The following is a 15,643-nucleotide window of genomic DNA, read 5'->3' as shown; positions in this document are numbered from 1 at the left end:
GCGGAAGCGGAAGCGGAAGCGGAAGGCGGTGTCGCCATGGCAGCGCGGAAGCGGAAGCGGAAGCGGAAGGCGGTGTCGCCATGGCAGCGCGGAAGCGGAAGGCGCGGGCGATGGCGGCGGGCGGCGCGGCGCTGTGGCGGCGCCTCTCGGCCTGGCTGCCGCGGGGCCGCTTCGGCCTGGCCGCGCTGCTCGGCCGCCTCTCCGACCGCTTCTCCCGGGGCCGCGACCGCCGCGCCCGCAGGTAAGGAGCGGCCGGGCCCCCGCCGGCTCCCCGGGGCTGCGAGGCAGCGGAAGCCCTCGGTCGCCCCCGCAGTCGGTGTCGCACCGGGGCAATCCCCGCTCGGTTCCCTTTTCGGCCTGGCCCAGCCCCTTGGAAGCGCTGCAGAGGGGGAGAGTGGCAGCCCAGTGCCCCAGGCCGGGCTCGGGGTCGGCTCTGCACCCACAGCGTCCTTTAGCTCGCCCCACTGTCCCACCGCCTTTAGCACAACAGTTGAGCGTTATTTCTCTTTCATTTCCTATTTCCTTGCCTCTCCCTCTCATCGGGCGCCGGCCGATATCTCTTTTCCCAGGGCCAGGCTCCCCTCGGCTGTCACAGGTACAGCTCATCCCTCGGGACGGCGCCCGGGTTTGGGTGTTGGGAATAACCCGAGTGGGGCAGGGTGGGCACGGAGTGTGGGGAGTGACCGCGGAGTGGGGCAGAAACGGTGCCAGTTCCCTCTGTGACACAGAAACAGGTGTCAGTCCCCTCTGTGACACAGAAACAGTGCCAGTCCCCTCTGTGTTGGGACTGCGTCAGGCAGAGAGGGACTCTGGTGGCTGTGTCGGGTGACAGTGACCGGCGGCAGTGACTGTGGTGGCTGTCACTGGTGACAATGACAAGTGGCAGTGACTGTGGTGGCTGTGTCGGGTGACAGTGACAGGCGACAGTGACTGGTGATAGTGACCGGTGACTGTCACCGTGGTGTTGGAGGATCATCAATCTGCTCTGTGTTCTCGTTCACGCCAAGGAAATTGTTTCCACGCTTCTCATTTGGTCTCATCAGTGTTTTCAGGGCAGATAAATTAGGCTGAGCCCGGGGCAGCAATCACTGAGTTCAGAGAGCAGCAGTGTAGATCCCCCAGGTGATGTGTGTGAGGGAAACGATGGCATCATGAACCACGGTTTCACTTCACCTCTGGCTCTGCAGATGAAGTTTTACAGTGAATGAGARTTTCGACTCCACTGTGAGTTTCAGTACCAAACCTACATTTTCAAAAATAGAACACACCCCCAAAAGTTTGTCGTTTCTATTTAAGGTGACCTTTTTATTCGGAAAGGATCTGAGGTGGTTCCTGTTGGTTCTGTTTTATCTTTCTGGTTAATTCAGTGATGTGGAGCACATGGAAGGGGTTCCCCCCAGTCAGTTTTCTGTTCCTCTGAAACTGGTTTGTCACAGTGTGAAATTTTGATTATTTCTTCATAATGTTAGGTGGTTTCTGGTAGTTGTGTGTGTGGTTTTAAGGATTGTCTGTATTCTGGTAGTCACTGAGCTGATGTCAGTCACTGGGTACGAGCTGCTGCTTTGGGAACCAGTTGTTGTGCCAGTGGCTCTGTGGCTGGAGAAAAATACGGATTTATTTRATAATTCTAAAAGCCATAGGTTCTCAATGCTGAACAAGGTATAAATTTCAGTATTGGGTTCAAAGATCAAACAGTGTAGGCAGACTGTACAATACTTAGGGAATGAAAAATCTGAAGGATGGGATTAGTGGGGATAAATTGACCTACACCAAATTAATCCAGAGGTTTAAACCAAATAGAGCCAGCTGCCCCTGGCTCCAGACAGGGAGGCAAGTACAGTTGGACTTGCAATTCCAATAGTCCTTGCCAGAAAATGGCTTCTGGGAATCCTGTTTCTGGAAAGTGTCTGCTTGGCTGCTGCTCTGGCTTCTGGAAGTGTAATTGGGTTGGCCAGTGGAATAATGAGGACAGCATTCATCTCTGTTGATTGTTATGGTAAAATACATAAAATTTGCCAYTGCTTCCTCCCTGGGAATAATTCAGAGTTGTTTGTGACCCGCTGGGCTGGGTTAGAGTGTGACTATGCCACTGCTCTATGGGCTGAGCACTCAGTGGGTTTTAAACCCCCATGTTTCTGGATCCAGTGTGAATTCCTGTAGCTCTGTGTGCCRTGCTCCATTGCAGTGATGGAACAGTGGGAATCTGCTCTCCATGTSTGGCCTGTGAGGCTTGAGGTGAGCAAAGGTGTGTGAAGGTCCTGCTCAGCTTCTGTAGATTTATAAAAGTGTGCTTGAAAAGTGGTATTTCTTGTGTTTCTGTTCTGCTTTTTTTTTCTTTTATTTTTATTTTTTTTTTTTTTTTTTTTTGTTTTTAACAGCCTGTGCTGGTGATCTGTGTCTCTTCTGGGTATTCAGGCTGAGCCCAGTGCACATGATCTGTTGAAACCCGCCAYCCCAGGAATTCCTGCACTGATTGACTCAGATTTGGGTGCTGATGAATAGTTAGTGACAAACTCGTGGATTTTCCAGGAAATACCACTATGAACTGGTTTCCTTGTAAGGATGTTCGGAAATCTTGTGAAGATCCAGGGTTGTATCATGAACCAGATGAGTGAAATCATCTTCCTGGAATCTGTGGTCATTTGAGCTCTGGATTGTGGTGAAAAGCCAAAAGTTCCTCMTAACGAATTCTGGTAAAGGTTCTGCTCGGGTTTCTAATTGGTGTGTGGTGGCAGTGGAATTATCAGGATGGGCCACAGGATGGTGGCTGCTGCTGGCCCAAGGAGCTGAGGGTTCTCAGGGTGGGACCAGTCCCCCCAGTTCCATCCCTGCAGTTCTGCTGCCCATGAGTGGGGTTTGCAGACTGGAACGGTTCAGGGATACACTTCAGTCCCTTCTCAYTGATTCCTGGATCTCATGGGAGCTGCTGCTGCTAATTGTGTTGAAATGTGGTTTTGTCATGTGGACAGACTTCACGCTGGGGGTTATTCTGTGACTGGATGAATTTGCATGTGTGAAACCTCCAGAGAGGAGAAGTTGCTGCTTGCTTCCTGTCACTCCCTGCATGACGTTTGCAGTAAGCTGCTTTCTTCCCAAGTGACTTCAAAGAAATTAAACTTATTCTGAAAGTTCTTTTTGAAGAATGAGCTTCCTGCTGTTTCCCTCAYAGCTTTAGTGAGGTTTGCAGGGGAAATTGTGACCCTCTCTTGTAGTTGTGCAGAATGCTGGTGGCATTGCTGGAGAGGGATGGATCCCTGTTGGGGTTCTTGGCACATTCCTGCTGGGATATAGTCACTCCTTTTGTGGGTCATAATTGGGGTGCAACTGCTCTGCCTTTGCTGGGGCTCGCACTTGGGCACCTTGTGTGCTGTAGATCTATTTTTGGATAAGATTGAGGGATTGAGGCGTTTTTCTCTGTAGAGCAGTGTGATTTTTACACCTGAAATGGGAACAACTTCTGCCCAGCTGAGACCAAAGCTGGACATGAAGRGAGTGTTGTCCATGGCCAAGCTGATGTGTATGTGATGGAGATAATTCAGAGGTGGCTGGTTACAGGTTACAGGTCACAGGTTACAGGTACCACCCCAGCACTGCCAGACAGCTGAGCATCCACACTCTCAGTTTCTGCAGCTCCTTCCTGCCCCGTGTCGTCCTGATGAAGGAATTGTTTCTGCTCACCTCCATGCCAGCTCAGGGAAGGAGCTGCTGATGTTCAGATCTGTTCTCCCACGTTTTGCCTGTGTTTCTCTGTTTCCACACTTGGCTTTGGTGATCCAGATCAGATTATGGAAAGGGATTCGTGCTGTTGTGGATCCCTGCCATGTATTGCTCCTGCCTGCATCTCTTCCTTTATTTGCTTGGAGGCTTTCTGGGAAGCAAAGGTTTCACAATAAAGAATTTCTCCATCTTTCTTTGCACAGATCATCATGGCTCTTTCTRGCACCACTGCTCACCCCTCCTGTTCCAGTGATCACGGCCCCACCRTGTTTGCTCTGTCCAGAAGGAGCACACAGGTTCCAGTGGATCAGGAATTTGGTCCCAGAGTTTGGGATCTCCAGCTCGCATGTCAAGGTGCTTTCATCCCCTGTGGAATTCTAYGAACTCCTCAAGGTATGGTGAGGGCTCCAAGTTGTGGGAATGGTTTTGATACAATCCTGGTGTTGCAGCTGCTGCCTGATTGCATATGGAAGAGGTTTAGCTGCAGGGAATGTGTTCCTCAGTTTCTTAGCACTAATTTGTTGTGCTTGAATTCTTGTTTGAATTTTGGATGTGGCTCTACAGAGCCCGTGTGTTTTACATCATCACTATCCATGTGTTACCCTTTCCTCCCTCAAGGCCAGTGAGGCAGTGCAGAGATGGGGATGAAGGAATCCTCCCAGGGGATGATTATTCTGTGATTCCCAGGGGAGCACAGCCCTGGCAGCTCTGAGCTGATGGCTCTTCAGGATCACAAACCCTGTGTGAAACTGGATTTGTGTTTTGGTACTCCAGGTGCAGATAAAAGCAGCCAAGCAGCGSGTGGTGATGGCCTCACTGTATTTGGGAACAGGAGTCCTTGAGCAGGAGCTGGTGAGTATGGAAGGGTTTGGAAAGGAAGTGAATGCAGGGGAGGGATGTGGAAGGGAGGAATGTGATGCTTTGGGTTTAGGTCTGGTTCCTGGAGCCAGGAAACTGCAGCACTGATTCAGGGGGCAGTTAGTCTGGGCCTGTACACAAAGGACTGGCCTGGTGTTCATAGTGCTCAGGGGGGCTTTGTAAAACTCAGGTCATGGAAATCTCCTTTTCTGTGGCATTTTTCTTGAATGGGATTCAAGCTGTAGGTGTGTAGTGCTGTGTTTGGTGCTMCAGCTGCAGGACACAGGTGAGGGATTGGTTCTCTGCATTTGGGACCGAGGTCAGCTTTGCTTTATGCTATTTGCCTTTTTTTGTCTTTTCCTCTGGAAACAAAAGCATTTTTGCCCGAGGGCTTTAGGGAGAAGTCTGACCTTGGCCAGGTTCTGGTGTTAGGATGCAAATGCCCTAGCAGAGTAAAGCTGGAAAGAACCTGCACAGGATTTGTGCCCAGCTTTGTTTGGACTTGCACACAGGATTTGAATTTGCATTTGACAAACAACTTTTTACTTAAAGAGTAAAGCTGCAGTGAATTCCTACCCGTGTTTGTCTTTGGTGATGCAAATCTGTGATTTGGGAATGATATTGGGACTTTTTCTGCTAACATTAATTGCCCTTGGGAGGCCTGAACAATGTGGACATGTAAAACTGAGGCCCTTTGATCTGTGGCTTTAGGCTGCCAGAGCTGCCAGGCTGGCAGATGCAAGAGCTGAACTGGCTGTGCTTGGCACAAGGAGCAAGGACTTGCACCAGGGTGTGGGAGCTGTCTTGGCCATGGTCTCCTGCTGCTGAGCACTTCCCTTGGAAAGTGTGTTTACTTTTGTACTGAGGAGAGAACTGTCTCTGCAGGTGGATTGYTTAGAAGAAACACTGGAGAAATCGCTGCAAGCAAAAGGCTCACCTGACCTCAGAGTTTCCATTCTCCTCGACTACACCAGGGGTTCCCGGGGTAGGAGCTGCCTCTTTTCTTTTTTGTCACAGCCTGATTTTACTGTTAGTCTAGAGAGACAGTTCTTTTCAGAGTGTCTGTCTTGTTCAGTTGGAGCTACTTGCTTAAAGCATGCACCTTCCAGTATTGGCCTTTTGTATTCCAGAATGTATATTCCCAGAAAATCTTCAAGCTGAGCAGCATTTCTTCCAAAAATAGTTGCTAAGAGCAAGAAGGGCCAAACTGCTCTGTGTGACTTGTGCAGTCTTGCTTGGTTCATTTGTCAGTGCATTTACCCTTACCCATCGTGCTCGCTCCCATTTTCATTTTGAAAGGAGAGTGGAAATTGTTGGAAGCAGCAGCACACTGAATCAGGAACCTGTGACATCTGCAGTGACTCTTGTAGATGTATTACCAATGCTGCTGAGGTTTGGWTAAGAAGTTTGAGAAGTGTCAGACCTGCCCTGTGATTGATTCTGGATGTTGACACAGTGCTAATTTAAAAAAAACAAAGAAAAAAGGGAAAATGTGAAGTGCCAGTGGATGGGATGGGTGCCCACCCTGTGTCTCGTCTGTGTGATCTTTGTGTGGAACTCCCTTTCTCTCTCAGGCAAGAAGAATTCCCGGACCATGCTGCTGCCACTGCTGCAGAGATTTCCCGAGCAGGTCCGTGTGTCCCTGTTCCACACCCCAAACCTGCGGGGGCTCCTGCGCCTCCTGATCCCCGAGCGTTTCAATGAGACCATCGGGCTGCAGCACATCAAGGTCTATCTCTTTGATGACAAYGTGATCCTGAGTGGGTGAGTCCTGCTGCCTCCAGCCTTGGTGCAGATCGTTGATTTGGGAAGGGTGGCTGTGCTTCCAGAGCTGTCTGAACATCTGAGCTTTGCATTATGATCCTGTGAATGTTCTTCTGAGATGGGAGAGCAACCACAGTTCCTCCACATGAGATTCTCAGATGAAAGAGAGTCTTTCTTTAAGGGAAAAATATTTTGAGATTCTGAAGAAAATGGACAATTTATGCTTTAGTGCAGCTGTCTCAGAGTGAGGCCTGTAGCCTGKGCTGGGAGATTGAGAATCTTGTGCCCACGCTCTGAACTTGGCYCTTCCCTTTCTCTGCAGTGCAAACCTGAGTGATCTGTACTTCACCAATCGTCAGGACCGCTACGTCTTGCTGCAGGACTCTCCTGAGATTGCAGACTTCTTCACGGAGCTGGTGGATGCCATTGGAGATGTGTCCCTGCAGTTACAGCAGGATGATACCGTCCAGATGATGGAGGGAATGATACACCCCTACCAAGGTAGGAGGGAGTGGTTTCACTTGGTTGAGTGATGGAACTCAGAGGAGTTTAAGGATCATTTGGTCTCCATCCATTTGGGAATTGCTGGGTATCTGACTATTGTTCAGACTGTGGSTGTCCTGTTTTGTGTCATCCACTATTAAAATCAAGATTGCTCAAGTTTAGAACTGGGTCTGTTGGAGGTTTCCCAGCACAGTGGCTGTTCCAGTCTAATCTGGCAGGGTGTGCAGAGGCTGGAAATAACTCTGCAGCTGTCTCAGTGGTTTCTCCTAAATGTGCTGCTTTTGGCCTTAAGCAAGAACTTCAGTTCTTTGGGAATATGAGCAGTTGCAATTCCAGGTGCTCTGACTGTGCATGTTCTGAAGGGTTCATGAATGTTCTGCTATTGTTGGCAATTAATCTTTTATAGTAGRGTTTCTTCTCGCAATCAAATGGGAATTGGTTCAGGAAGACTGGAATTAGCGTAAAAGTGGGCAGAGAAGGGTGGTGATGTGTCAGGCTGATTGCATCATCAGTTTTTGTCCTGGCCTTGCAGTGCTGGATGATGTAAGGTCAGGCTGGGGGTGGGAGTTTATTTGTGTGTTTCAGCTCGTTCTTGGGTCTAAGTGTAGCCTTGCCCTGATTCTTTCTCAGAGRATTTTTCAGGCTGCTTCCAGTTGCCAAACATTTCTGTAGCCTAGCTCTGCCAACCTTGAAACGGCTGATTTGGGCCTTAGGACAGAGTCATGTCCACTCTGTGTTGTTTCCTATTTGTTCCCATATCCATGTCCTGTCAGTAGCTTTTCCTGGTGTGTAATAGATGACACGTAGCTCTGTGCCTGGAGGTCTCAGACACCATCTCTCTGTCTTTCTGCTGCAGGAGACAAGGTTGCTTACTGTGAGATTGCCAACAGGAGGGTCATGGAGGTCATCAACTCTGCCCGCACACGGCAGGAGCTCCTTCACACAAAGACTTTCCACAGCAGCCAGCCAGGCAGCTCCCTCTCATCCCAGCAAGGCTCTCAGGCATCTGGGATTGTGAAACCAGAGCCTGACACCTGGATCTATCCCTTAATCCAGATGAAACCCTTTGGGATTCAGATAGATGAGATGGTCACAGAGACGCTGCTCACCGAGGCTGAGCGGGATGCCAGGATATACCTGACCACTGGCTACTTCAACCTGACCCAGGCCTACATGGACCTGATCCTGGGCACCAGGGCTGAGTACCGCATCCTGCTGGCCTCGCCCGAGGTCAATGGGTTCTTTGGTGCCAAGGGGGTAGCTGGTGCCATCCCTGCTGCCTACGTTTACATTGAACACCAGTTTTACAGCGAGGTCTGCTACCTGCAGCAGCAGGAGAGGGTGCAGCTCCAGGAGTACTCCCGCACCGGCTGGACGTTCCATGCCAAAGGTAAGACACCCTTATCCCAGGGGTCTCCTTCAGAGGTGTGTGAGAGCTGCACATTTGGATGGGAAAGGAGTGAGGGGCTGGCTGGATGCCAGGCTGGGTTTTACCTTCCAAACTTTCCTGCAAGGTTCAAACAACTTGCTTGTGTAAACCTGGAAGGTTTACTTGAGGGATGCCTTGCCTTTGCATTTCTGGTTCGGTACAGTTCCAGGGATGATGTCAGAGCTGTCCCTGTGGTGGCGCTGAGACACTGCCTGGATGAGAAAYGTGATGTGAAGGAAAGGAAGCATCTGGATGTGTTTATGATGCAGTCAGGGCTGTGGTGCAGTTTCTTGTATCCCTTGGGCTGTTTTCAGCAGTCAGGAATGCTGACTGCAGTGKGGACCCTGGAGCGGGTGCCAGAGGGAGCAGGGTGTCACACCCTGCACAGYGTGATGGGAAATGCAGTGCAGGGAAACTCTTACCTCACACAGGATAGTGCAGGGGAGGGAGGTCCCTGCCTGCCTGGGATGTCCTGTGGCCTCCAGGAAACACGTGGTTGTGCAACCTGTGGTTCCCAGGTTCTGCCTTTGCTGGGCACTGCTAACTCCCAGTGGAATGTGGTTTGGCATGGATTGAGCCCAGAAACAAGAGCTGCTTTACCCAGATACCTAAGTACACATGGTCACTGGTCCCATTTGGGCCAGCTGGGCCTTGTGGGACAGCACTGTGGGCTCTCTRTTGTGGTGCTCACTTGGAGAGGGATGCAGGCCTTGGAGTTCAGCAGCTCCTGTCCTAGGAGAAGGGACAGGCAGAGACATTTGCTGCCTGGTTTCCATTCTCCTTCAGAGTGCTGGGAGGATCAGCATGCAGATCTTCCTCTGGCATGCTCTGCCCTTGGCACATGTTGGATTCACCTGGTTTCCTTCTGCAGAAATCATGTGGTGTTTGTAGCAGAGAGGACAAGGACAGGGAGGAAACCTTGGAGATGTGAAGGGCAGGTGGAAAAGGAGCACTTGTAGTGTAGCTCCTGATTGAGGACTTGRGATCCCCAGTAGCAAATGGTGCCTGTTGGTGCTTCCTCTCTGGGCTGAGACATGAGACACCCTTTAGCCTCCCACAGGATCTGACTGRCATACCCCAAACACTCTGGCTGTGCTGCAGGTCCCTCCTGCTGCCTGTAAAATGTTGGTATCCACATTCACAGTGGCAGGTGGAGTCCCCAGGGATGTCTCTGGTGTAGCAGAGTGCTGCACAGCTGGGGTGCATGTGTGAGCAGGACTGTCAGCAGTGTCCTGGTGTGACAGCCTGAAGCCTGCCTGCAGTTTTCCTGGGTGTGATGTTGTGGGTGACACGGGTACTTCCCTTGGGATCGGGGTCCCTTCCAGGCAAGTGCAGGTGGCAGGGTGCTGGGCAGGTGGCTGTGTGTTGTGAGCTGTTACAGCTATTGACTGGCACWGGGAATCTGCACTTCCCTTTGCTGGAAAGGTGAGTCACTGTTTGGGCAGATCTTGCCAGATGGCCGTAAAACCATAAAGGCTGTGGGACTGCCACAGGACACTTGGGAAGACRAGGAACTCATGGCTACTGCTTGGGCAGAGGTCCAGCCTTTGGTCAGGCACCAGACAGACCCTGGCGGGGTCCTTTTTTGTGGCAGAATGTGCCAAATSTCAGAGCTGTGGCTCGCAGAGGCTGTGCAGCCCCTCTGTGGTGGGGTGAGCCCGCACTCAGAGAGCCTGGAGCTGCTGCCAGCTCTGAGTGTGCTGTGGGGGCGGGGAGCAGCTTACAGGAACTGCTTGTGAATCGGCAGTGTCTTACTCAAGGCATTCTTGGAACTGCTCTGGGGCTGGGTTAGGAAACCTGCTGCTATTTTAAGGAGGAGGTGATTTTTATGCTACGGCTTCTTTGTTGCAGTCTGTGTGTGACCAGCTGTGGGGTAAACCTCTACCAGGAATCACCCAGGGCTGTGCTGGCGAGAGGGAAGCCTTTCTGCTTCCATTTGTGCAGAGCGACCACKCAGCCTCTCCTTGGCAGCAGTTCTGGCTCTGCTGGGGCTGTTCCTTCATTCCCTGCTGCAGTGGTGGGCTTGAGAATAATGTGGTGTTTCCATCTTTTTCCCTGAAAACCTGTCCTGGGCTCTGTCCTGCCAGCCCTCTGTGCTTGCAGAGCTGTGGGAGCTCTGGTGGTGAGTGGTGGCCTGGCAAGTGTCTGATCTCATCCCTGGTGGCTCCTCAGGAAATGAGGCAGTGAAATCATTTGCATTTCTCTTCTGCACAGTGGCATTTGAATTCACCTGCCAGAGCTGGGAGACACCTCTTCATATCCATGTGGGATGGAGGTTGGTCACTGGCTTGGGACAGGCTGGACAGACCTGGCCTATCTACCATGGGCTTTGGGGCTGGTCTCTTCACCTGTTTATCTTTTCTTGGTGTTTCTGAATTCACTGTGGTGCTAAAGAGCCTCTAATGCAGTGACAGGGACTGGTTCTGGGTTGTTTTGGGCAGTGTGTCCCTGGGGTGCAGGGGGTGCTGCACTCCCAGTCAGAGCACTCTGATTTGCCAGGGCACCCCGAGAGTCAGTGCAGGATCAGCCCTGCAGGCCCTGCTGAGCCTCTCTCTGCTCTCCACGTCCTGAACAAGATCTGTAATCTGTGTTTAATGCACTGAAGGGACCATGTGAGCCCCCCTTGGCCATTCCCTCGGGTCTCATGCTGCCTCTCTTGCTCATTTTTCCCACAGGCCTSTGGTTGTACCTGGCAGGGAGTGACCTGCCCTGCCTGACCCTGATTGGCTCTCCAAATTTTGGCTATCGATCCGTTCATCGCGATTTGGAAGCTCAGGTTGCCATAGTGACAGAAAATAAAGCCTTGCAGCAGCAGCTCCATCAGGTAAGGGGCGATTCTGGGATGCAGCAGGGATGTTTTACTTGGGTCACACGGGAATGCTGCTGATGCAATGGCAATAAAAACCTCCAGCTCCAATAACTCAGRAGCAGCTGGAGCATGGGGAGTCCTGAGGAGCTGTCAGTGAAGGGACTATTGATGAGCTGCCTGCTGCAAGTACCAGTGCTGGGAAATGAGGCCATAACGGGAAGGAATGTGTGTCCCCAGTGCCCTCGGGTACTGGGAGTGCTCAGGGCTGGATGTGCAGAGTGTTCAGAGGATCTGCTGCACCTCTGAGCCTTTCCCCAGCATTTGGGCATTGCCCAGGGCATGACGTGCTCTGGACTAACAAGGCCGGGCCCTTGGAACATCTGAGCTTGGACTGGAACAGGGTTTCTCTCTTAGCTGGGTTGCYCATGAAGTTCTATGACAAAATTCTTATCTTGAATAATAATATGACATTATATAATCTTGACACAAACATTGTTAAGTGATTTGATGCTCAGTGTGTCAGGGTTTTTCTGTGCTGTTATTTTTTTAATTAGGCAGYTTGGAATACTCAGCACTTCTGCTGCTGCTCTGAATCCTGCCTGCTTCTCCAGCAGTCTTGACTGAATCTTCTGCAGGAACTGACTGTCCCTGGTCATTTCTGCTGCAGTGYTCTGTTTCAAAGCAGATCAGTTCGATGCCTCTGTGTGTCTTGGAGACCTCAGAAATGCACTCTGTGAGGCAGGKCCTGGCAGAGTTGTCTGCAAGATCAATGGGAATTGCCCTCTTGCATCAGGGCTCTTCCCTGGGATGAGTCAGAGTGTATCTAATCAAAACCAATTCTATTRCTGGAAGAGTTGCTTGAATATTTCAATTCATATCTTGCCTCTGCTTGTTACTAATGGAAGGGGAAAATCAATSGAAATGTGACACAAAGGAATTTTCTCACACAGGGCTGCACTGATCTCATTCARAGGGTTTTAAACCATTCCGGATTGCTGGAAGCTGATTCTGAGATGGGCTTGGTGTTTACTTTCTGTGGTTTTGTTTAGAAGGCTGAATCCATTCCTGGGATGCTGCCATGAAATCACTTTGCCTRTGTAACATTCAGTTCCATTTTAAAAATGTGTGCTGAGATTTGGGAAGAAATGTGAGTGGTCTGGGTGTCTTTGGGTGCTTCTCTGAATGAACTGAGATTGATTCAGGGAACTGGCCTTGCCTCCAGTACTCAGAGCTCACCATATTGGATGGTGATGGAGCAGAATCCTCACAGTGGGGCTGACTGTAGCTCTTGGAGCATCTTGGGGGCTCTAAAATTGGCACACGAATGTCTTACTTCTGTTGTTGGTTCATCTTTTTGTTGTTACTTTGCATTACCTTGGTTCCTCCTTCCTTGTTCCACCCTGAATTTTAGTGCAGAGTATTTTCTACTGTTTGTGACAGCTTCAATTATAAAAAAAGATGGTGAACAAACTTCCAGGAGCTGTTCTGCTCCCTGTTTGCCTGCAGATCCTGAAATCTGACTGTTGGTGCTAAAAACCCACTCACCTGTGATCAGAGCACTGCTCTCCCGTGCTGTGAGTGTTATCAGCAGGGTGCTTCATTTCCTCCCCAGCAGTTGGGTACACCCTGTGGGGGCCCAGTGTTTCTGGGAATTGAGCTGAGATCACRACTGCACATTCATCTGCAAATGCAGCACATGAGCTGTGTCTAGAAAGAGCTGTGTAAGGCAGTCCTGGGAGGTTTGAGTGAGGTTTCCTTTTCTGGCAATTACAGGAGGGATTGAGGACTTCCTGAAACTGAAGCTCAGCTCTTACAACTGTGGGACACAAAGAGGCAAAACCGTCTACCCTTGTTCTCTGTAGAGTTTAAGTTGCAAATTCTTGAGGGAAAATGGTGMATCCTTTTGGCAGGATCCCTGGTCAGCTTTATCTGGGAATTTACTTCTCTGAAAGATCATTGTATAATTCAGTGCTCAGAATTTACTGAGATGATGTTTCTTTCACTGTTCAGGAGCAAGAGCAGCTTTACCTCTGCTCAGGTGTGGTCTCAACGTCAACGTTTGAGCAGCCAAATCGTTATGTGAAGCTGTGGGTGAAGCTGGTGACACCTCTGATCAAGAATTTCTTTTGAAAGAAGAAAAGTTGCTGCTTTGGGTGAGTTTGCTGCTATTATGGGATATTATATTGCACTGACTGCAGTGAATAGCTGCAGTGCTGTGTCACAAAAGACAGTGGAGATGTAGATGATGTGAAAACCAGGCACTCCTTGATTCCTCTGGGAATGGAGATTCTCCTGCCATGGATTGGGATCAGTGCTCAGGTCYAGACTGGGTTTCATCTGCTAGAATTTCTGGAAGTGCTGCTGACAAAGAACCCATACAGGGGTATTCCCCATGACTCATACAGTGGTATTTTCCATGTATGGAAATAAAATTCCCATTTCTRAAATGTCCCTTTCAGAGTTTCGTGGAGAGACTGTGTTTGTTTGATTATGACCGGCCAATAGAAAGCATTGCTGGAATAATTAAAGTGTTCTGTCTTTGTATCCAGTCAGGKCTTTGCTTTGCCCCTGCAGTGTTGGTTTGCAGGAGCAGTTGGTTTTGCTTTTCTGTTTTGTGGTGTCCTGGGTCTCCTGGATRTTCATGACTCAGGCCTTTGTGAGCTTCAGGACATCACTCCTGACTGATCTGTGCCGTGCCCTGTCCGTGCAGTTGCCAGTGGTGCACACATGTCCAGGATGCTGCATGTTCCCAAATCCYTTTTACWTACCTGTCAGTGGCCCCTCCCCAGCAGGGCTTTCACAGATATGAGTACCTTTCATGAGTTGTGGAGGGGCTGGAGAGGACTTTTGCTGCAGATGTAAGTTTGGGATGTTGCTTGCTGAAAATGGGAACCTTGAACCATAACATCCTGCAGAGCAGGTGGTTGGAAGCCAGGTAGAAACATGGGGGAGTGCAGGGTGAGGCTGCCCTGTGTCACTGGTGGGGTGTGAGCAAGGCTTTCTGACCTGGCAGTGCCACAAACAGCATTTCTGGYCCCTGAAAAAGGCTGATGGCAAGTGTGAAACTTGGTCAAAACTGAGCATAGATGCTGCTACTCTATAAAGAAGCAAGCCACTCTCTGTGYCTGCTCTTGGGGCTTCTCTGACTGTGAGCTGGGAGGGAACTTTTAGGCAGCTGTATTTTAGAACTAATTGTTCAAATATTTCACAGGGTGGGATTTTGGTGAATTGTTTTATGCCAAAGGGACTGGCCTTGGCAAATACCTTAATGTGTTACTGCTGATACAAATGATTTATTGTGAAGAAAGGGCCGAGTAGGTTGCCGAGTAGGCAACATCCCAAACCCTAGAAATAGGAATAACGTATTTCAGAGAGGGACCTGTTTGCAGCTGGACCTTCTCTGGGCTGTGCAGGTTTGGTGTGGGTGAACTGGACCAAACCTGCACATTCTTGTCCCATCTGCTCCAGCCAGACACGTGCTCCATGCAGGAGCATGAGGTGTTTGTGCTCAGTTTGCTCTGAGCCATCAYACAAAGAGCTGTGGGAACGTGGAGAGCCAGGAGAGGGAAAGGAGTCGGCACTTGCATGCAGTTTTTCTGTCTGGCTTCCCACGGTGGTCTGGCTCCCCACCAGCRCCACGTCAGAAACCACCAGTGGAAAACCAGTATCCGCCCTGAGAAGCCCACGTGCTGCAAGAGCAGCCTGCACACAGCAGCACTTCCAACTCTGCTTTTATTGAAATGTTCTAAAATGGTTCTGGTACAATCAAACATAGAGGTTTTTGCAAGTTTTTTTGCCTYGCTCTTTTCCTTTGTCACTGAACTCTAGGTCTCCAGGAGGAGAGCCACACCAGCCAGGACCCACTTGGCAGCTTTTTCTTTTGTCTTCAGGTTGAAGGTCCAGACGTAGGTGGGCCCCCGCGTCCGTGTCTTGTAGACGGGACACTCGTAGATGTTGATGGTGTCCATGCGGTCCACRGGGATGGCTCTGAGCAGGATCACCGGCATCTCGGGCGTCAGCTCCTTCATCCGCGCGTCGGCGATGGAGCCGGAGGGGATGTCCCAGCGGGCACCTGCAGTGACAGCAGCGTCAGGGGACCCTGCCACCTCCCGGGACTGCTCACAACTGCCATGCTGGGAGCTCGAGGCTTAACCTTGGGTAAAGTGGCGCAGTAGTATTTAGGGCTGACATGTTCTCATCTCACTGTGACCCAGGACTGCGTTTGCCTTACTGTGTGTGGGATGTCTGAATAAATTCTGTCCTCACCCTTCCCTTCAGCACGTCTTGGTATGGGAATTGCAGAATTTAAGGTGAACTGGCTGTGGTGGAATCTGTCAACACRCTGTCTGTCCCATGTGCTCTACTTTTATCCGAATGGACCCCTCAGCTGCTCTGCTGAACTGCTCCTTCCCCCTCATTTTAGCACTAATTATTATGGGCTTGAGTTTCCCAATTTGTCTTACTCAAGCATCAACTAAGAATGTGACATAGATAATCACGAGAGTCCTGTATCTCTGGGAGCCCTGGGGTTGGTGAGCCACAGCCTGAGTTGTGTGAGTGCT

General features: G+C 50.4%; 2 protein-coding genes across 3 annotated transcripts in view; one reads left to right on the top strand and one right to left on the bottom strand.

Moving 5' to 3' along the window:
- Nucleotides 1-6: 6 nt before the first annotated feature.
- On the top strand, nucleotides 7-15,034 carry PGS1 (phosphatidylglycerophosphate synthase 1). Of its 2 annotated transcripts, none has more exons than XM_057380461.1 (10): nucleotides 7-241; nucleotides 3,921-4,110; nucleotides 4,492-4,569; nucleotides 5,461-5,560; nucleotides 6,150-6,339; nucleotides 6,662-6,840; nucleotides 7,700-8,233; nucleotides 10,948-11,096; nucleotides 13,092-13,234; nucleotides 14,972-15,034. In XM_057380461.1, the coding sequence occupies exons 1-9, from the start codon at nucleotides 81-83 to the stop codon at nucleotides 13,209-13,211; spliced, it is 1,701 nt and encodes a 566-aa protein (XP_057236444.1). In that variant the 5' UTR covers nucleotides 7-80; the 3' UTR covers nucleotides 13,212-13,234; nucleotides 14,972-15,034. The 2 variants fall into 2 exon arrangements, with proteins under 2 accessions (XP_057236444.1, XP_057236445.1); XM_057380462.1 differs by lacking the exon at nucleotides 14,972-15,034 and adding an exon at nucleotides 14,910-14,971.
- DNAH17 (dynein axonemal heavy chain 17) overlaps nucleotides 14,445-15,643 on the bottom strand; it is a 35,080-nt gene continuing 33,881 nt past the window's right edge. Inside the window, exon 78 of the mRNA XM_057380493.1 lies at nucleotides 14,445-15,153. Within this exon, the coding sequence (XP_057236476.1) occupies nucleotides 14,906-15,153 (248 nt within the window). The 3' untranslated portion in view covers nucleotides 14,445-14,905. The remainder of the gene's footprint in view (nucleotides 15,154-15,643) is intronic.

The sequence above is a fragment of the Malurus melanocephalus genome, unplaced genomic scaffold, assembly GCF_030028575.1.
Source record: "Malurus melanocephalus ecotype Western Australia unplaced genomic scaffold, MMel_1.1 scaffold_453, whole genome shotgun sequence".
Taxonomy (NCBI): domain Eukaryota; kingdom Metazoa; phylum Chordata; class Aves; order Passeriformes; family Maluridae; genus Malurus; species Malurus melanocephalus.
The sequence above is the reverse complement of the archived record's forward strand: the minus strand, read 5'-3'. Positions and strand labels throughout refer to the sequence as shown.